Source organism: Calypte anna, chromosome 12 (assembly GCF_003957555.1).
Source record: "Calypte anna isolate BGI_N300 chromosome 12, bCalAnn1_v1.p, whole genome shotgun sequence".
NCBI lineage: Eukaryota > Metazoa > Chordata > Aves > Apodiformes > Trochilidae > Calypte > Calypte anna.
In genome coordinates this window covers 7,583,186-7,605,856 of record NC_044258.1, presented here as the reverse complement: position 1 = coordinate 7,605,856, position 22,671 = coordinate 7,583,186, and the positions used below count along the sequence as shown (strand labels likewise).

Below are 22,671 nucleotides of genomic sequence, written 5' to 3'. Positions count from 1 at the left end.
ATGCCTGTTACACACACTGTGTGTAACCAAAGCTACCTGCAAAAAGCAGGATCCTGAAGTAGAGCAGCTTCTCAGTGGCAATTCCTGTGCCATTCCACCAAATGTGAAGTCACTCTAAAAATGCACTGTCTAATCCCTGAATTATAACCAGTGGGATTCTAACAAAATAATTTTAAAAAGAAAAATAAAAAAGGTGCTTTGGTATTTCTGACAGACTGAACCCACTCCCTGTTGTTGGCTCAAAAGACATAGCTATCAAAGTAGTACCAGTTTAGCCATGTCATGATCACCCACATACATTTTTTAAATCTTAATGTGAATAAGCAAAATGCAGCCCGGCTCAAGATAATGAAAATGCAAAGATGTCTGCATCTATGCAGAATGTATCTACAGGAGCTTTCCAGAGCTGCAAGCATTTCCAAGTGCTGAAACAATTCAAAAATACAGTCTTATGGTGAAAGATCAGCTGACAGTTCCAGACGCCTGGCTAGCTTCCTAAAAAATTCACTGTGCTGAAAGAAATTACCTAAGTGCACATTTTTTTGAGCCACACTTCCAGATCCATTTCTGGAACTGGATCTAAAGCTTTTTTTTTTCTAATCTGTTTTGGGAGTTGTTTGCCAAGGCTGTTTTTAAGGCCAGTTATATCCTTCTTCAGACCTCTCCCCCTGTTGAAGTTGGACTAAGAGACAACACTGAGATCTTTTGCAGAGCTGCATTTAGGTTGAATTTGCCAGCCATTTACTGCAGATGGATTTAGAGCATGTTCTGGGGTCCTCTCCCATTGCCCCTTTTGGAGCTCTTTGTAGTGGCCTTCCCTAGAGCTGCTCTAGTGTGACAACCCATTTTCCAGAGCTGAATCTAGAACCCAGTTTTGGACAGCATCCCTAGAGCTGGATCTAGGACCATTTTCACATGCCATTGCTGGAGCTGTAATAATTTTTGGTATATTTTTTTAAAGCTGGTGCCATAATTTCTGAATTTCTGCCATTTTCTAAAACCTGACATGGAATCTTTTTCAATAATAACTTTTCCTGTGGAGTCCAGTACAATGATATAATTTTTCAGCTGAGAACTCACTCTGAGAAAAATGTGAATAATATTAGCTTCTAATCCAGAATTAAAAAGAGTATTTTCAAAGAGCAAAATTCTCAGGCCTATGCATTCCCTCCTGTTCGTTCAAGCGAATATTTAGAAAAAAAATTCCCCACAGTCAGCTTCTATGCAGAAATGAAAATATTTGTCCTACACTGCTTCTACACACACATTATTTCCAGTAATTTACACATCTGCTATTAAAAATATGAAACCTATTTTTAAGTCTGGCCCCTTTAGCAGGCAAAACTGACGTGGATCACCAGGAAATACTCACCTTCAGAAACAGCTAGAGGTAAAACAAAAGATCTCCCAAATCATCATTCTCATCCATTTGTACAGTATCTAAATACATCAAACATGCAGTGCACAAGAGGCATTACAGAAATACAAAGGGGCAGATGGTCACAGAGTAACAAAGGAGTGCAAAGAAAATTAATACTTTAAAACCACAAACAGATCAAAACAGCAGACAGATTTAAATGAACACAGCATAACTTGGTATTAGAGGAAGTAAGACTTTCATACAGAAAAGCTGTATTAGGCATTCAGATTCCACTTCCAAAATCTGTATGCAAAGCCATGCTTTTCAAGTAAGTCAGCATAATTTTTGCATTCTTGAAGTTTGATTGGTTTAGTAAAATTTAACTTTCTTGGTAGGTTTATCACAAACCATGTTTCATGCTATGGTTTGAAAAGCATAAGAGCTAACAACTCTTAAATAAAAAACAGAGAATCAATGTGTTACATACTCAGTGCCTGGCTCAGAGTGAAAATTATTAACTTTCTACTAAGGAATACAAATACACACCTAGATTTTTCTAGTGCATCATTTTTACCCATAAATTTTTAACAGGGTGTTTCTATTTAGACCTATTTTGGATTTCTTTTTTTTATATAGAAATGCCATTTAGTGATGAAAATAAATCAGCAATATCAGTCCACACTGTGTCTTGTCAGAACTTCAAGCAAATATGCCAGGACACTTCCTTCGCTTATGTTTGGTACAACAGGTATCTTTTAGGAATGCCCTCTTTTCCTTTCTTCTTCCACACTCAATGTCAATCATTGGTGGTATTTATATCACCCAACTCAGTTCACTGGCATCATTTTCTTCAGCAGAGAAAAGAAATGGTGTTAGGAAGGTTCTCCCACGTATTTAGGGCAAACATGGGTTCACACAATTCATCAAGTATCCTGAGCATTCAAATGACACTGCAGTTAGGTGACACGATGACGGAAAATATACTTAGGGCTGAATTAATTTATTAATTTAAGGAGAGTTTGTATAACACTTGACATTGCCATTCCTGTTTGCTGAAAACTGAAGGCAAGCCAGCACAGGCTCTGAAGAGCATTAGAGTGCTACGGATCAAGCAACACTTAGAAATCAGTGGAGATTCTTATCTGCAGAATGGAACCCAAGGCCAAGGGGACACCTCTTCCCCTGTGTTGTAACAGCAACTAAAGGAACAGCTCCATATTCCAACAAATATCACATGCAACACAATGTTGCAAACCCTAGAAAGGATTTTATATGTATTAAATCAAATCTAAAGTTTAGTTGTGGGGTTCCACCTAAATTTCCAAGACTATAGTAAAAGAAAGGAATATGTGCAACAAAATAAAAATCTGCCATTTCTTTCCCCACTTTTTTTAAAAAAACAAAAATTGGGAAATTAGTAATAGTTCTATCATGAGGAAAAGAGAGAATATTGAGTTAACTGTTAACCAGAGGACACCTTCACACAATAGGAAGAAAATTAATTGCTTATGACCTTCTTAAGGCCCAGGGAAAGGAACTCTGAAATCCTAATCTTCTAATGGCTTAAGTCACACAACAATATTACGAACAGTATTGAAAGAAGGTAAATAAATTATATCCTAACTGCCCTCATTTATCTGCCTTACTCTTTCTTACTTTTTCCAGTGTGGCTGTGACATGAAAACTAGGCCTTTATTATTGCAACAATTTATACATTTGTCCCTGAAAAACAAGGCCAAGGTGAGTGTAGAAATTAGACTTTACAGGGCAGGTCTTAGAAGGAAAAGATCAAATCTAAAACTCAGTGATTTGTTTTAGCACTATCTCCTTGCTTTGAAATATCTGCCTTGCAAAGTGATTCTGACAGTAAGGTAAAACCACACTTTCCCTGCTTCCTGCATGCAACAGGAGCCTATCACAGGTAAGTGCCTTATGATGATAAAAAACACATTGTAAAACCCATCAAATGAAAACCTCCTTGTAACACAGTTGTTATATCAGCAACTGAAAATTGTTTGATTACTTGATTTCCAGGAATATAATTACACATTATAATTTCTTACAAATCTGATGTACAACATGGCAAAGCCATGAGCAGGGCTGCACACATGGAGCAGAAGTCTGATGACACCATCTAATATGGCATCAGGCTGCCTTCTTTTCATGAGAAGTTTGTCTTTTGGCTAAAAAAGATGGCACAGCTTGCCTAAGATTGCCAGAACAATATCATCTGCTGTTTAACTAAAAGCTAATACATAATTCTAATAATTTTCTTTTATTTCTTTATCAGGAAACACCACTACCATTAACTGGAGCTTCCCCAGCTCAAGCATGTTAGAAACCAGGAAATGGCAAAGTGGAGTTGTAACCTTCATAAGGGAACATTGCAAGAAGAAAACCATTCAAACTGTTGCCATAAACTACACTTTTACAGCTGATGCCACTTAGCACTTGCCTGGTGTCTGGAGTCCACGAATCAAAAAAAGCCAAACTGTGAAAACCTCTCTCTGACAAATATATTAAATTGACACTTGATTATTGATAATTATATCACAGCTTGCTGGTGCAGGTTGTGACAGCAATACACAGCTCTGCCATACAGGAACCACTAAAACTTTGTGTCAAGATACTCTAAGACAGATCTCGAAGCACCCGTTAAAATATTAGGTAATGAGACTGGTAAATACAATTAACATCTCAGTTACTTTACTGATATTTAAACAAAAGTAAAAGTTGGGCTTTCAGATAAGGACACTTGTCTAAAACTATTTGTATTTGTACAGGTGCACCACCCATCTCTGTTTGCAAAATCATATTGCTCCCTGTTGGAACATTATAAAATAAGATTAGTGTCTCATTTAATGAATATTTTTGGCAAGCATGGTGAACATGATGTCAGACAAGATATATGCACTAGAATCACACAGTTCAGTCAAGAGAGCAAACACTGGTAGGGCAACATAAGAATCTCAAGTGCATGCAAAGAAGCCATTGCTGAGAAGCTTGAGTAAATGCAGAGGCCATCTTACAAGTAGCAGTAGCATACACAATGTTAACTCAACTGCTTACCCACTAAGTACACCAAGAACCAGGTTAAGTACGAAAAATGAGCCAAGGATGATAAGACTAACAAAATAGATCCATGGCCATTCACATCCTATTGCATCATTTACCTGTAAAATGTAAGGAAATAAGTTACGATTCAGTCATTGATTAAACAGCAGAGTCCTTTTTGCAGCTGCCAGATCACGTAGGTTTTAACATTTAAAGTTTATGGCCTATTCAGTTCTTTAAAAAAAAAATCCATGAACATTTGTTTCATTTCTTTACTTACCCAAACTATGTTGTTGATGTGAGGCCTTAGAAGACGAATGAAAAATATTTAAGCACAAGAACGTTGTTTTTATATTTTTTCCACAATTATCAACACATAGAATAGATATTGCTCTGTGTAAACTCCAATTTTGATATTTGTATGCCATTTAAATGGTAGCTACAGAAAACTCTTTCTATTCCACAAGAGAAAGAGACTCATGAAAAAAATGACATCACAAGTGAAGTCTCACCTGTACAAGAAAACCTGTGTGTTCATGGCAACTGAATTCAGGACTCTGCCTTCATGATGAAAAAGGTGTCTGCTTACCCGCTCAATACACCAAGAACAAGATTTAGTACGAAAAATGACCCAAAGATGACGAGACTGACAAAATACACCCATGGCAATTCAAATCCCATAGCATCATTCATCTGCAAGAAATAAGATGATCTTATAGAGTAGATCACTATAGTAATAGCAATGAAGAGTCAGAGAAAATGAGAATCTAACCATTCAGGTGAGATAGCATTCTATGCATTCCTTCAGTATTCAAAGAGGATCATACAAGACAGAAGGCACTGGTCACATTGCTTTGCATCTCTACTACATACTTTAAAGCAAACTACTGAGTCAATGTAGAACTTAGACCACAAAATATCATCAAACATAAATGGAGTAGTGCAACAGTTCTGTTCTTTAACACCTAGAAAGAACATGAACTATGTTTCAGATCTCACTAATTAAAATCTTATAAAATAAATTGAAATTTTTAGTTGGTTTATCCTAGCTATATGAATGATCCTTTGAGAAAAGAAAAAGGAATATGTATCTCAACAGTACAAGCAATAATATCTTTTCCTGTAACATGGATTTGCAACACATCTTTTCCTGAAATACTAAAGTTGGATGCAGTCAAACATCTTAAATTAATCGAAAACAAAATAATGAGAATGAAGTTGTGTAAAAATATGAACATAATTTTAGGAAAATGAAAAACTGAAATGAGATTTTAGAAACATAGCAGAAACATAAAAGTATTCCAGAAACATTTCTGAACAAAAATTGTAAGGATCAAGATCAAATAAAGTTTTATAAGTTGTTACTGGTTTTTTTAAAATGAAGGTTGAAATAACTGAGCTTTAAATACACTCTTTATAGATTCACACAAGCTTTTCTACTGAGACATTTTCCACAGTCTGTTCTTGGTGAGCTCATTATACCTATCAGAAGACAGACTTAAACACTCCCATAGAAAAATAAAAAAACCTGTTCAGAAAAACACATTTTAAAACACAGAGAAATTGGTTTTGTTTGTAGAATCCAGGTGCAAAAAGACATTCTGATGTTACAAAACTCATTATGACTTGGAACTTCTAGGAAATGTCTCTTTGGGAGGGGAATAATTCTTTGTTTTGTTTGTTTATACTGATAATTTTGCATTAGACTCTTCTTAAGATGCTTTTTAGCCATGAAAATTCAGCATACAATAAAGATTGCATGAGCATTCAAGACTGTAGAACACTCTTTGGGAAAAATGTATTTTCTCTTCTGTGAACACTGTTGGGTTTGTTGTACCTGAGATTTATGGTTGGGCTTTGAGCTCTAGAGATAGTTAAGGCTGAATCCTGTCCTCAACATCTCTGTTGAAACAGACATACAAAACATGGGGAAAAATATTTTTCAAACTGTACTACTACTTATTTTTGCTCTATCTTTGAAAAATATATCATAATCTCAGTTTATACAAGGTATCTCTATGGCTGGTTAGGTATAAACCCAAGCATTAAGTCTTTGCAGATTAAGGCCCATAGGGCGCTTTTCTTCAGGTGATCTGAAGCCACTTTATATTAACAAAAGCAAGCAAACATCCTAAAGTAACCAAAGATTATTTTACACAACTTCTTCATGCATTTTTATAATTACCTCTCTACATATCACCTTCTAAAATGTTTTAGTGATTGACCTGAGGTACTAAAAAGTGACGTAAAATTACTGAGACTTGGCTAGAAAAGGAAAGAGAACTGCAAAATACATTTTTTTTCCTTTTAATTTCAATAAAAGTATATTTTGATGAAATTAAAATGGAGAAGGGTTACAGCCATTCAAAGAAGCTGGGACCATTACATTCAATTTTAAAAGCTTCCATAATCCAATTTTGCAACAGTATATTCATATGGAAAATAAATGCCATTATACTGACCTGCTTATACTTAGCCTCCTGTGCAGTACTTTTCACAGAAATAAATTTTAGAAATACTTAGGCATCTCAGGTGCCTATAACTAAAAAAACCATCTGGGTTTGATTTCTTTTTTTTATCATCCATGCCCATTGCCTCACAGCAAGTCTTTTACATGTGAGAAATCTTAACAACAAGAAGAGAAAAGCGTTTACTAAAATGCATCAATCTGGTGTTGATATCAACATTTTCTGAGTACAAAACTCTTTTAAAAACCTGAAAAATCAACAGTTGCAATTTTACCTCTGGGAATCACTGCAATCCAGCTCAATACACTCTTTCCATTCACAAAGAGAACATATTTAAGAAGGCAGGCATTTAATGCTAATTTAGTAACCCATGAGCAAAGTTGAAACTTCCACGCTCTGTCCCAAAGGTTCTATTAGCACAGGCAACTGTGATTTGCATTTCTTTCATTCTCTTTATAGTGCATAACATACAAAAAAAGTTCCTTCTCGTCTATGCAGTTTGATTTTAAGCCCACTAATTTTAGGCTTATCTAAGACTTATGGTCTGTGATGTAAAAATTAGAAAGTGCAGATAAACAATTCTAGAAGAAATGCTTTGGTTTGGGAAGATGCTAAACTTACTCAAAAGCATTCCTAACTCAGGAACACTTAATCTAGTGGAACACACCTAGGATTAAACTCCTTAAAGTAACAGCCTGAAAATGCATCTGCCCCAGAACTTTACAATTTAATTCTAGAGACAATTAAACTCTATTCAAGTAAAGCACTGTAATTTCTATTCATGAAGTAATATTTGATTGCACTAATACCAGAGTTGAAAGTACAAAAAGAAGTCATCTCCCAGAAAACTTCAGTGCTCATTCTGTGCGTATAAAGTGGCATTTTCCATAACTTTCAATTAAAGAAAGATTAATAGAGTCAATTTGACTTTTGATTAAACATTAAGACAGAGCTTGGTTAGTACATGAGGACAGAAATATCACCCTATCCTCAGAAACAAGGTATTTCTGTATTTCTGTTGAAAGAACTAATGCTGACTTCTCACCTAAAGTGCAGAATAAGGAGTTATGAAGACACAAATTTCAGATGAGCTGGAAGTTACTACTAAGTAACATAAAAAGTAAAACCCCCTGAATTATGCTAAAGTAGCACCATGGAATCTAGGAGATATCACACCTCAAATATTCACAAAAAATCCTTGCAAGATTCCTGCCCTCTGTGGCTCAGGGATGTATTGTACCAGAAGGGGTCTCGTATTTAATGGCTCTCACTGGCTTGTCCCAACTCCTTTTAAGTCTGTTAAGCTTTTTGCATCCATAATATCTATTGCAAAGACACCTCAAAGTACCACCCTTCTTGGCCTTCTTTGTGCCCTTTTCCAGATCTAGTCTTACTGCTTGGACTTCATTTTTAAATAGCTTTTCCATCACACAAACCAAATGACAGATGAGATAATGGATGATACAAAGAACACATTATTTTTCATATCACTTAATTCTGTTTCACCATAACAGTGGAAGTCTGATATTTAGATAAGTGTTTGAAAATGCTTATTCATCAGAGATGCCAAATCTGGGTACACTCTGGCATTTTCACTCCGTTCAAACAGATGTTAAATTAGATTTGTATGTTTAAACGCCTTTGAAAAGAACTTTGAACTGATCTTTGAAGTTTGTTCTATCCCTTTCACAAGTGATGCAGTAACTTACAGTCCAAAAGGCCTCGTAAAAGAACCCATTTGTTGATGCTACCAGCTCCGAGACAAGTTACTCTACACAAGTTAAACTGGTGGGAAATAAGTAATTTCCACTGCATATTTGGCTCTTTATATTTATATGTACATGTTTATAAGTATATGTCTGCAAAGCATTGAAAAATTATCTTGAGCTGATAGGACAAACGGTAGAATCTGAAACTTGCTCATCTGGCATTTGGAGTGAATTATCATGTGAGCTGTGCTGTAGTTGGAGTAAACTATAATTACAATGCACTGTAGATGATTAGAGACCAAGACTCTGAAGTGAAACAGGGAGGAAGCCAAATATACAGCAGACATAACCGTTAGTGTTACAGAGCAGCAGATGGCACACTCCAATCTAAAACGTCAACTAAATCATCAAAATGGCTCATTTACTCCTATCTGCAGTGATTGTGAGCAAAATCCTCATGTGCAATTGCATGCAGATCAGTGTCATACTTTTCTGTATGCCTGCTTCTCTTTTATTAAAATTGTTGCAAGCTCTTCGTTTGTATCAACAAACCTAAGCCCTAACCAGAGATACCAATAAAGCGATGCAGTAATGCCTCTAATTCTGCATTTGTACTACTTCAGATGTAATGCCCTGATGCATGAATCTATTTTGAGCTGTTTTCCATTATGTTTCAAACTTGCTTAATTTCTTAAACCCACACAACTGCTGTGTTTACATATTGTTACCTCTAATCTACCTAATAATCTTTTAAAAATTGTTGTCTGACAAACAGTCTCTTGACAGATTCTAAAATCCTTCAGAAATCAGTATTTTGTGAAATGGGAATAACCCTGCATTCTTCAGAGCATACAATGTAAGCTCACAAAGCCTCAGATCACAGGCTATTTATTCTACTCATTTCAGAGCATACCAGACAGCTTTTCAAAGCCTTCTAGCTTCAAAGGTTGTGTTCTGGGATATTCTTGGCTGAAGTGGAGTTAACTTAAAGCTGACTTAAAACAGGCTGTGCTTGAAGCATAACAGCCCCCAGGCTGGTTTGTAAAAGCATGTAATTTTATATTCAGTCTCATCTGGGTTCCTGAGTTAAAGCCTGTATTTCCCTGACATTCTGCTGGTTGGCCAGGCTCTCAACTTTGTTGTATTGCCAACACAAAAATGAGCTGAGAGAGACACTGGTGGAAAGTGAATCAGAGACCACTGCTTTGTTTCAGCTCAGAAAGAAAAGGGAAATGATGGCTTAGGCACCAAGGTAGGGCTAAAGAGAAACACATCTCTTGGAGAAGTGAAAATCATTACCATGCCTAGAGAGACTTGTAATTACTTGACCATCTCTAAATCTGGCCCCCTGTCTTCTATATGCAAACCATGCTATAAAGTTGCATGTAAGACACGGAAGTGGCTCTCAAATTCTAAGACACTGCTTCAATTTTATTGATTTGATATATTTGAACAATTTCTACCTATTATTTTTACTTGCTATTTTTATCCTCTATTAGTTAATGGAGTCTTTAATTTAGGTATTTACATAAAGTGTTTGTTCTTCAAAAGCTGATTGCTTTTTTTTAATATTGATTAGAAATAAGTTTAGATGCAGGTCTTCATTTTTTCCTTTATTCAGATGCAAAAATAAAGTATCTGATGATATTTTAGCTAATTACTGTTGGTGGCATTTCATTAATACTTCCTCTCTTTAACAGGTAGTTGGATGGGGAATCAAACGATTGTTCCAAGGAAAGGCCACATGTCAAACATGACTGCTAAGAAATTCTCTTTTTCAGGCAGCTATCCCAGGTTGAACCTTTGGAGCAGATGGACACTACCAGAAAAAACCAAAGAGTACTGCCCTCTAGAAAATAGTAATCCAGAAAAGGTTTTCTGTTGGATTTTGGAAGGATTTCACCAGGTTTAACAAAATCTATATTCCAGGTATAACAAAGAGGAAGTGTTTGATTCCAGCATGTTAATTCAGAATTAACAGTGTATTAGTACTTCTAACTATTTATGTATATGGACTAAACTAATTTCAAGTAATAAAATTATGTACTGATGTATAAACCTATGCACTGATTTGGTTTGTTAAATCTAAGGGCTAAAAAAACTATTGAAATTAATGTGGCAAACAGTATGCTTATTTTTAAATATCTAGCTACAGTGTATTAAAATGAACAGAGCTCTAGTATCCCCTTTGGTGATATGTACTATCTTTTTTCTTCCCTTATCTCCTAAGCCACCTATACATGTACCACACAACATTAAATATTAATTGGATTTATTTACTATTTCTTATAGGCTGAACAAAAAAAAAAACCAAGCACAATAGCATGTGCTATTTAGATTGATGATGTAAAATTGTTACCTTACTTTAGGTAGAAACAATGAACAGAACACCAGGGTAGATGTCAATTTGTCAGCCAGACTATTACCCTGTGACCACTTGAACTGGGATGGTTTGAAAAGAATTGTTTGCTTCTTGCAGCACAGATTTTGGAAGACACCAGCTATTCAACTAGTGGAGTTGTTAGCACAGTACTACCTAAAATCTAGCCTACTTTTAATCTAATTTCTATCCCTTTTATTCAAACTTCTGGGGGAGAAATTGTATGAAATTAGTTCCATGCTTTGACTGCAGTACAGGTCAGCAGTCAGCAAAGACTGATACTAGACACCCTGTCAAAGCAAATCAAGTTCACTTCATGGAAAGATAATTCTCTGTGAGGTAGTTTAAAATCATCCTCAGGTGGGGTCTTTGTGTTAAGATGCTCATTTGAAAAAATTACATACATCATATGACCATTACTTTTGATGCTAAATCAAATATTTTGTATGCATATTCCTTGCCTTGGTAGCTCTGTTTGCATTTCTGAACTCGATCAATCCCTTTTCTCTCTGAGGTTTCTAAGATACTGGCAAATTAAGTTTTGTCTCTTGGTGGGGTTTTTTGTTTTGTTTTGGTTTGGGGTTTTTTTTGAGCTTTTTATATTTGGAGAATATAAATTAGTCCAAATCATTACCTAAAAGGCAGGGGGGTTAAGCTAGATCTTAACTTGAAATTGGATTCACGTAATTAATATGCAAATTCAAGAAATCCTGCCTGCAATCCCTGGCTCTTAAGTGTGATTTCTGCAGTATATTAATATTGTCATCCAACACGTCTAATGCTCTTTTTCCAGCTGGATATCATGTGTTAAATTTCTGCCTATGTAGTCATCTGGGGCTGGGAGCACTGTGCATCCAGCACATCAATGCCTGTGGGGATGAGCTGCCTTGTTTCACTGAAGAGTCTCCCTCAGATGACCTGTGAGTGGTCTTGAGTGGTTAGGAGAACAGCATTAAGCTATTCTTAGCACATAACAGACAAAGGCAAAAATAAATATTTTCTAAGATTTTTCTAGCATATTTACTCATGATTAACATTGTTTGCTAAATAATTGCAAGTTATTTACAAAGGAGAAAAAAAGCTGTCAAGCATTCTTTGACTTCTCTGACTGTAAGCTGAAATTAATTGCTGACAAGTATCATTTGGGAGCAGTAACATGCCTTCCATTTCTGCAGTTGTAATAGGACTAATACAACTTAAATCACCCAAAGTTTTTTGATTATTAAACCATTTGTTTCAAAGCTCTAGAGAATTATTGCTTGACTGTTGATCACATTTTTTTAGATTCCTGCTCAGCACTCCGGTGCCAGTTGTGATACTATTTCAAACATACTCTGAAACCTTTTGTTTGTGCTCTGACAATATATTTTGTGCCTCAAATGGTAGGTTCTCTTTTCTCTTGTGAGACATATATGAAACTACTTGCTTGTGACCAGGAAAAACAATCTGTGGCTGCACATCAGCTGGTTTCAAATACATTATACCCCCTTATAATACCTCTCAGTAGGTTTTCCTTTAAGATTCTTAAACTAGGAGCATTCTAAAGACAGATATAATTAGAAGATTTACTGATCATCTGCTTGACTCTGAAAAATCAATAGGCTACCTTCATTTATTATTGTAATTATTTTCTATGCATAGCCCTATGTGGGAGTTGTAGTGATTTTTTTTCAAATTTTCATCCAGTTAGAAAGCATAGAGAGATTTTCTGTCTTTTCGTTTACACAATAAAAATGTCTTGAACTATTGCAAAGCTAGTAAGGAAGCCACAGCTCTTGTACTTGGTTATGGAAAGACATTTAAAGAAATATTGATAGTCTGTTCTATCTTGATATGTCATTTCCAGTAACATTAATGCAGTGGCTGTGTAGACACCTGGAACCTAGACAATCACAAAACTGCAGTGCAGCCTGAACAGACTGTTAGAGAAATTATTGATTTTCTTTAAATCTGCTAAGATGCTTCAAGGAGTATATTGGCATACACAAAGCTTAATTCCCAAAGAAAGAAACAGATTTCCAAGTGAACACTTCTTTTTCTTATAAAAGGAATTACAAATAGAGGACTTACTTGATGATAACATATGCTACTATCAAACAGTAGGAAGGGGCACAGTTTTAACTTGGCATAGCAGGAAAGAGTGTATTTTAAAAACTACCATCCCTTTCCTTAAACCTTATGTAAGTTTTAGGTATGGTTTTAGATTGCTGAGACATTTGAAGTAGTGAATTGTATATTTTAAACTTGAAACCTTGAGATATCTTACTAACATACCAGTAGGTGTATTAATAGGCAAAACCATACAGGACATCATTCATCAATTTCAGCTGAAGCACTTCAGTCTCAAAAATTTCCAGATCAATCAGAACAGTGCCAATTAGGTGAGTCAAGAGAACCAAGGCTCTTATAATTTCAGATAGTTATGCAAAGTGTGTCCATAAAATTGACTTAGTAAAATTCAGTAATCCTACAGTTGCTTCACCATCAAATCAGCTGCACTGGCAACCCAGAGCAGTTTGTTTCACAGAGGCCCTGCCTGTGTCTCACTCACCTTACAGGAATGTCAGTGTAGAATATATTACTGTAGTAAAACTCAAGATAACTTCACTATGGTGAAAACAAGAATTAAATGTGATAATTCTGGTACTCAGGGGAAAATTGGGGGTTTTACTGGCAAGTACTGCTGCTCATTATGTGTGTTCCTACATATCAAGTGAAACAGCTAAAAATAAAAGCTATTTACAAAATGTGTGTGCCATTAATAGACTGTAAGTCTAGATGTCTGAAAGACATAGAAAAAATCTGGAGCCAGTTATGCAAATGCAGGTTCAGATTTTGTAATCCCTGAGTGTTTCCTAGCACAAACTGAAATGAGGGAAAGAATATTATGCTCTCAGCTTTAGAACGTGAGTCAGAACATTAAAAATCGGGCACAGAGAAACTGCCACTTTGCCATTCACAAGGACTGCACTGGGGTCCCAAAAACTAATAGCATGAGCTTCAGTTAAGTTTAGAGAGCAAACATAAAGAAGTGAGAATGGGAAGAAAGACAGTCCTCATATAAATGGAGATGTACCCATGAGCAGCCACAAACATATCAGACTATTTGGGAACACATAAACTGTGCTGGCTGGCAAAACCAAGAACACTACCACTTAACTTACAGAGCTAATTCTAGAATTTGGCACTAAGGAATCACATTTTTTGTGGCTGAAATGCAACCCATGCTATTCAGTGAGTTATGTATGGAATTCAGATTCAAAGTGGTGAGCAGCAGGATGCCCATGTGAGTCACTGGGGTCTGAAGTGTGCCTAGCAATAACAGGATCAAGTCCTCAACCTATAACAGATGTGCTGAAAAGAATAATCTATTGATGCCTGGAGAATTTTTAAGCCAAGTTTACTGTTGTTAACCAGGTGATAACAAGCTGTGCTAGTAAGTGTTATTGGAAGCTCTCATTTTCAGCTGTCATTCTTCTTGCTAACAGAATGCCACATAACAAGATGCAAAATATTTCACATATTTTGCCCACTCAGATTACACCTGCTAGCAGGATAAGCCTACATAGTTAATTCTACTGTTCAAAGAGTGACCAAATGGAAATCAGAATTTTGTGCAATTTTGAATATTTCTGGGTTTTGTTTTGCATATGATTAATACAAAATTCATTGAGCCTCTGTATCATCAGATGATTTCTAGGTTAAAAGCAACACAAAAATCCCCATAAAGCTGTAGCTAAATTAGCTTCCTTGGGGTTTTGTGCATTTTTATTACAATCCAGTGTATCTCTAATGTTTTCACACTTTGCAATTAAAACAAAATCTTCTCCAATTTTTAGCTAGCAACAGCTAAATCTACCTTAGCTTAATACATGTGTAAAATTAAAACTAATGAATTATCACTTTTCTTGTCCTCAGCAAGTAATTTCAGCTTGACAATTAATAATTTGTTGGCCTACATGTAGAAAGAATCCAGATATATCATCTAATTATGTAAACACTGGTTAAGAGAGTACAAAACCTCTTGAATATCTGATTTTGATTATATTTCACTAGGTCAATAAATATTTGCTTCTCTATCTAATAATCCCATTATGGTTTGTAATAAAATGCAAACAGACAGAACACATACCTGTAATGTCTTCTACATTGGAAACTCATTAAGGAGCAACAAATAAAATAATACATGTTTGCAGTTTTGAGTTTGTCTTTTTCTTTTTTTTTATGCCTTGCATTTTGTCTGCTCATGACAATATTCAGCATCAGATTTTGATGTTTTTATTTTTTGTGCTGCCAATGGAGACTCTACAAAGAGTTTTTAAGATGGATCAGTTGAATACCTCTTTAATTCTTAGAGAAAAAAATGTTTTATACTGAGCCACTCCGTTTGTTTCTATCTTCTTTGTGACAATCATTCCAAATACAGTAACTCCCAAAAGTTTTTCCATTCATTTTTCTTCAAAAAAATTGGTGCCAGTTGGAGGAATTATCAGGTACCGAAATGTGGGCATATTTTTGTCTTTCAATCCTAAAAGAATGCCAGTTTACCATCTTAAAGACATCTGCATATACAATAACCTAGTATCATTGATCTTATCTGAGACTACACTCTGGCTTTATATTTTTTTAGTAACTGCATATTTTTCCTTGATTTGCAACAAAATCAACATAAAATGACCACATAAAATTAAGTGTTCATTCAGTGGCTAACAGTGCATCCAGCACTCTACAACAGATGTGCTATTAGTGAACTGTTCCATTTAGCAAGGCAAACTTAAAGATATTCAAAATATGAGCTGCTGTGAGTAACAAGCTGGAGTATAATTCCAGAAAAACACATCTTGAGATCACATTTAACAGCTTGCTAATAAGAACCATTACTAGGAATCAGTTTATTTCTTTTCACAAATATTTTCCAACATTTGAACTGTTAGAATATATAGAAAATAGAAATATACTTGTTATAAGGTCCTGATTACTGCAAAGACTTACTGCTGAGTACTAAGCAGTACAGAACATTCTCATTGATTTTCAGCACCTGTGGTAGGCAGGTTCTGTCACAGAGTTCTTGAATAACCTGTGACAAATCACTCATATCACATCTTTGGTGCTTTAAGATTCACAAAAGAATGTCATGTCCTTAGATTGGAATGGCATTAGGCAGGGAAATGTCTATCTGTGTATTTAGGCAACCCTGTTCCTTTAAAAAATCCACATGTTCCTTTACATCTATTCTCATTTGCAAAATCAGAACTAAATATATCTTCAGTTTCTCAGTCTGGGCCCAGCTGTCTGTTTACAGTGTGAGATTTTGGAGGTTTCATGCCTGATGCTAGAGCTCTCAAATGTGGGGACTTAGACAGGTTTCTTTTAATACCTTTTGCTGTTCCCACAGAGACAGTCCCAGGCCCACCACTATTGTGGTTTGTTGTTTGTTAACATATAGTTTGCAGTCCCCAAGCAATGACAGTTGAGAGCTTGTTTTATTCTAATTTATGTGAAATATTTTGCAGAAATACTACAAAAGGAGAGCACTCTTAAGCTTCATCAGAAAAGACATACTTTAAAACTGTAGGCTTGCACAAAAAAATGCTGGTCCAAAGGACATAACTGTAATATTACATTTATTCAAGTGGAACATGCAAAAAAACCCTCATATAAGCAATGAATAAATTTGTTTCTGAAATGCCTTTTTAGCCTGAGGATTCCAGTAAGATGCTGTGATGGGAGAAAGTATGCAGCTGAGCTTGTCTCCTGCAAAATTCCCCAACATTTCCTGCTGAAGGTATTGTAAAACACAGCTTATTTCTCACTTGAACATTGAAGCTTCTTTAAAAGAAAAGAAAGCCAGTGGTTTATGAACTTACCCAGTATAACACATCTGTCCATCCCTCCATGGTTATACACTGGAACACAGTCAACATTGCAAATGCAAAGTTATCAAAGTTGGTTATGCCTCCATTTGGTCCAACCCATCCACCCTTACATTCAGTGCCATTCATGACACACTGACGTCCATTCCCTGAGAATGCACAAGGTGCTGGATCTTCTTCAACAAGTATATCTGAAAATTGACCAAAAAAAAATAAAAATCTGAACTTTCAGTGAATTCTGGTGACTTAACTCTGAGTGAAAAATGTTGGAAGGAAAAAAAATAAATTACGGAGCTGCCCCTTGTGGATAGACACCCTTATTATTATCACTACTGACATTTCGATTGCATATTTCAGAAATTACAACCTATTCATAACATGTTTTAGTTTCAAACCAATTGGCATTTTCATTGTTTGGGGATTTTTTCAGGTTTTGTTTGATTGGTTTTGGTTTTTGGTGTTAATATGTTAACACCAATTGTTAATATGTTAATATATTAACACCAAGTGTTAATATGTTAACACTATAATTGTTAACCTTAATGAAAACTGCTCACAAAGGTTTTAATGCTTTGCCCCTGTTCTTTTTCCACAAATCCCACCATCTTGACAGAAAAGAAAATTAATGGCTTATTTTAGTCAAAAGTTTCATGACTTACCTGAATCAATAAGAAAACAAGATTTGTGCATTTTTCCAATAAAAAGTTCCAATCCTATAATAGCATAGATAATGATTACAAACAATACCAAAAGGGCAATATGGAGGAGGGGGACCATGGCTTTTATGATAGAGTTCAGGACAACTTGTAAACCTAAAAGAAAAAAGAAGATATGAGATATGAACCAGAATTAATGTCTTGCCTTCCTGGTTCTGCTATAATTACACACTATTATATATGTTATTATACACAAAATATTCTTGTGACATAAAATAGTTCCTAGTAATCTAAAACTCTGTCAAAGTCTAATTATTTCCCCAGGTAACAAAAGCTGTATCGCACAAGCCAACGCTTTATCACCAGATTTTATGGTTTTTAGAAAGACAGGACACATAGTTAGTCTGTGGCTGTTGGTTATTTTATATGGGCTTTTAGAGGTTCTGTGCTAGAACCTTAACTTTGGGGCAAACGTACACTGGACCAATTACAGAACTGTATTTCTGGTCTGGAGTGATGGATAATAGACAGTGAGCTGGGGAAACATTATCACTTTGAACAAACTTACTCTCTTATGATCTATCACTCTCAACATTTTCAGAATGTCCTCATTTTTCTATTTTGCTTAAATATTCAGTCAATTTTTGGTTTTACCAAAAAAAAAAGGAAATCCCAGACTAATTGAGCTGCCACAGTATCAATGAAAACAAAATGTGTCTCATATTTATTTTAACAGACTTTCTTCTGACACTTCACAGGACTGCTTCTGTCTTCACTGAAGTTCTTTTGCTAAGTATTTACCACCATGATCATTTCCATGTAACTGACTATGATACAATAAACACAGCATTAGGATTCTTTTGAATGTCTTGGAAAGAACGGAATTGTAAGCCATGAAGTTCTTATGCAGCTCAAGTAACTTCGGTCATTAATAATGTATTGAAAGAGAACAAGAAAGATAATCAGGAAATTCAATTGCTTTCTTTAAATAGTATTGTTCTACTTCTTAAGTTTCCTCATTTGTCTGTTAGCTCTACTGAGATAAACAGAAGGCATCCATGTGCATTGGAGGGGGCAGGAAATATGAAATGTGTAATGTGCTTTGGCACACACCAACATATAAACCATTTTAGGACCACCTACACTTTCAGATCTGCGAGGTTTTGGAATTAAAAAAGTCTGAATTTTATTTTCTGGTGTGTTTGCATTTTAACATGTAATTTACATCTATATAAAGCTTCTAAAAAGGAAGCATATCCCCCTGTCTGCTTAGTGAACTGCATAAGAAGATCATACACTGAATGAATTCACAGTCCTTTGTTCAGCTTGAAACAGGGTATCACTCATCTTGAAACTCACTTTATATACATAACCAAATAATAAAAAATCAGCTTTATATTATCTCATTCCTGTTAGTGTCTGGAAGAAGAAAGTTAAATAATCAGACCAGTTAACAGTACTCATTCCAATGGAATTAAATAGAAAAGAGCTTACTGGGCACTCCTGATACAAGCCGGAGAGGTCGCAATACACGAAAGGCTCTTAGGGCTTTGACATCAAAGCCACCAGGTTTGCCACCCGAGTGGCTGCCACCTTCTGTTTCTTTGGTTAATTGTTCCAATATTACACTAAATAACCTAGAAAATGAGATGAAGGGTAAGGTCATCACCATCCATTTACCATGCAATCAAAGGTATTAGGAAATTACTTGAATTGTAGATAATTCTGAAAAGCTGTTCAGCTGTCCAAACGAGAGCTATGTGTACACACTAAAACATGGCAGGAGTTATCATCAACTGTAAGAGTTTCTAATCCCTCCAGAGAGAGAGGATCACACAGTACCAAAGAAATTAGCATGCTACTTGTACACACAATCTGCTATTTTTAAATAAATGAAGCTACTTTGCCAATTCTTTGTTCACAAGTTTTATCTTCAAGGCTGGGAGAATTAGTCTTCTCTTTAGAACATGAAATAGATAACAAGTAGAAACCATCTGTTTTAATTTTGGTGGAATATATGAACTCCAAGTGGCACTGCAGTTCAATATTCTGAATACAGCCAGCACAAAAATGAATATATTAAAAATCATTAGAGTCCAACATTTAATAACAGGGAAGAGATTTGTTTCTAACATAATATATTTGAGGATAAAAATACTCTCAGATGAACCATTTATTGTATTGCCTTTCTACACTGCAGAAATGAGCAAGTCATTCATCAGAACAGTTTGGAAGAGGTTTGCTTCTCTTTCCCACTTCTAGCAGCAAACCAAAGTGATACAAGTGGTTGAAGTGCAAAGTAATATTAAGTTCATTTTAGTATAGACCTGCCTTTCAGATGCATGGTTTTCCAGACTGCTGCTAGACCATGCAAACCATATTACTCTTTGCACAGCCTGGAGTTCTGCAGTTGAAAAACTGAACTTCCCCAAAAGGTCTAATGAGTCAATAGTTTTGCAGTCCTGAAAAATCTTTTACATTGGCAAAGGACTCCTGAAATGTGCATGCTTTATATTCATCAAGGAAAGTTTTCACAACTCTATCATGATGGATATTTTCTAGAAATCATGTAAGATTTAACAGTTTGCCCAAACTAGGATACTGCAGACTTTCTCTTCCCCCAATAAGCAATTGATCTACATCAGTCAATGCCCATCCCTGAGCTGCTTCATTCTCCGCTAGAGTGAAACCCAGCCATGAGGGTTACAGACCTGAGAATAAACACCAGCAACCTACATACTGCTATAACCACAGAAATTCAGACATTTCACATTTCAGGCCCTGATTCAGCCCTATCATTTAATAGAAGCATAATTCCATGAAAATGAGCTACCTCAAAGATTTCGGAATGACTAACCATGCTCTTAAGGCAGACATGATTAAATATACTTCTCAATCAAGTCCTGAATTAACAGAAGCTGCTTTCAGTCTGTCAGTTCATACATCATTCAGAAAATTAAAGTGCTACAGCCATAAGAAGGTGCTATGAAGGATTTCTCTACCAAGACCTTATTCTTTCACATAATTCAATGGAAATTATGTAGTACAGCATAAAGGCAAGTAGTAGATTCCTCTGAAAGCAATTCATACCCTGACTGGTTTCAGAGAAAAGTGACAGACAGGAGAAAACATCAGTCATTTATGTCTATAAGTCTGTCATTTTACATCTATCCCATACAGCCAACACAGTATAAAACCACTGATGTCCTTTATTAAAATTAACATTTATTTTCCTACTCACTTTACCAAAGGTTAGATGCCAAATTTCATTTTGGAGGGAAAGTCTCTATACATACTTCTATTTCTCTAATAGAGATTTCTTTTGGTATAATTAGGGTTGATTCATTTGGATGGCTAGAGTTCGTGCAGAGAAAGCACATGAAGAAAATTTCATCTAATACAGGATATCATGGCAGCTCTTTCAAAACTATTCAAATACCTAATGAAATTTCACAATGAAAGTAGTGAAACAGAATCAGATCCAGAAGTGATTCTATATCCACTTTGAGTCATATATGAAAATCAATTTTTCACTGGCTTCTAAGTATTAATTAAATAAAAGGAATCGTGGTTACTTATGTAGGTTCTTATGTATTCTTCTTCAAAAAAGCAGCAAAAATATTGCTCAGTTTTGTCAGTGCCTGCTATGCCATGAAAGCTCCATCTTGTGTTCCAGGTAGACTGATAAAAATCTATAGAGTAACTTGTATTCCAAAACTTTTGGTTTTGACCTGGGATTTAAATCTTAGTGTGATGATTTAGATATTTGATAAAATGTAGTACTTTTTCTTCATGCTTTCCACAGATTCAGTGTGAGCATCTGACCTAACTAGATTTAGCCTCCAATAATGAGTGTTTTATGAGTTAATGGAAAATTTTTTAGTTATCATGTATTTAGGACACAGCCAAAGATAGAGGTCATGTTAATTAGACTGCTCCAGGGTTACGGTAACTCCATGGTCACTTGACAAGAGGAAAGAGGTTTGTCCAAGTGGCTGCCTGGCAAAAGAATAGAGATTCTTATGTGTGACTGTCTCCACACCTGCTCACCAAGCTTCCCCTTCAGGCACAGAGGCCAATCTGTTGAGAATTACCTGACCTGATGAAAGTTCTATTTATGTACAAATTTTAGTCTTGCACCAAAACTGCCAGAATACCAAGCAACTGGCCCAAATACAGTCTTCTCAGTAACATTTACTAACTCTGAATCCAACAGTTAGAAATTGGGCACAAAATAGGTGCCCAAATTTATTGCTGCTTTACCACAAATTCCTTTACTTTGCATCTTTTTGTTTCCCTTAATGTAATGAAGTGCCATTAGAGCAACACACACTCTAATTTCTGGACCATTTCAATTAGAGACAGCCTTTGATATAGTTTGAACCTAAAAATTAAATTAGAATTGCACACTGCATGCCAAGGTCTTCTTTTCAAGCCAGCTGTAACATGCAGTGTTCTACGTGGATTATATCTTCCACATTCTAGATAAGCATAACATTCTCTGTGTTCCACACAATATTTTGAGTAAGTAAAATTGACAGAACTGGAATTCCCTTTTTGAATATAATCACTACAATATTTAGGGAACAGGGGAATATATCCCTCAGTTTTAATACCCTAGATAGCTGCAGGTAGGATCTTCTAATGAACGAGCACAACCAGTGACAAAGTTCCTGACACAAAATATTACTCATCATAATGCAAATGTGGGATGCTCCACTGTTCCATAACCTGCATAAGGCCCGAGTAGTCCCTCCTCTGAGGAACGGGACAAACTCTTCAAGTTTTCCTGTTCCAGCAAGGTGTGTAGGGTGGAAAAAGACATTTTTAGTGTATATTCTCCCCCTAGCAAGCCAAAATCATCTATACCTCAGGCCTCATGTACAGCAGCCTGAAGAGAAATCCAATTTTCCTCAGATTTCAGAAAGATCAAGGTATCACTCAGTTGACTGTGTCCCCTGACCACTACTTCTTCCCTTCAAAACATGTGGCTTCTCCCAGAGGTCTTTGTAAAATAGATGAATGCCACATAAGCACAGTATAAGGGTAAATGAATAAACAAAATCATGTATGAACCTAAACAGACCAACTTTTATCATATGAAAAGACATCAGGAGTTCACCTTGGAAAAATCAGACAGAAAAGTTTCTGCAAGACAAGAAGCAAAGAAA

General features: G+C 35.7%; 1 protein-coding gene across 1 annotated transcript in view; it reads right to left on the bottom strand.

Annotated features, from left to right (window-relative positions):
- Positions 1-22,671, bottom strand: part of CACNA1D (calcium voltage-gated channel subunit alpha1 D) — a 164,670-nt gene that overhangs the window by 82,997 nt on the left and 59,002 nt on the right. Inside the window, 4 exon segments of the mRNA XM_030458637.1 lie at positions 4,430-4,533; positions 16,839-17,035; positions 17,504-17,656; positions 18,995-19,137. Coding sequence (XP_030314497.1) covers positions 4,430-4,533; positions 16,839-17,035; positions 17,504-17,656; positions 18,995-19,137 — 597 coding nt within the window.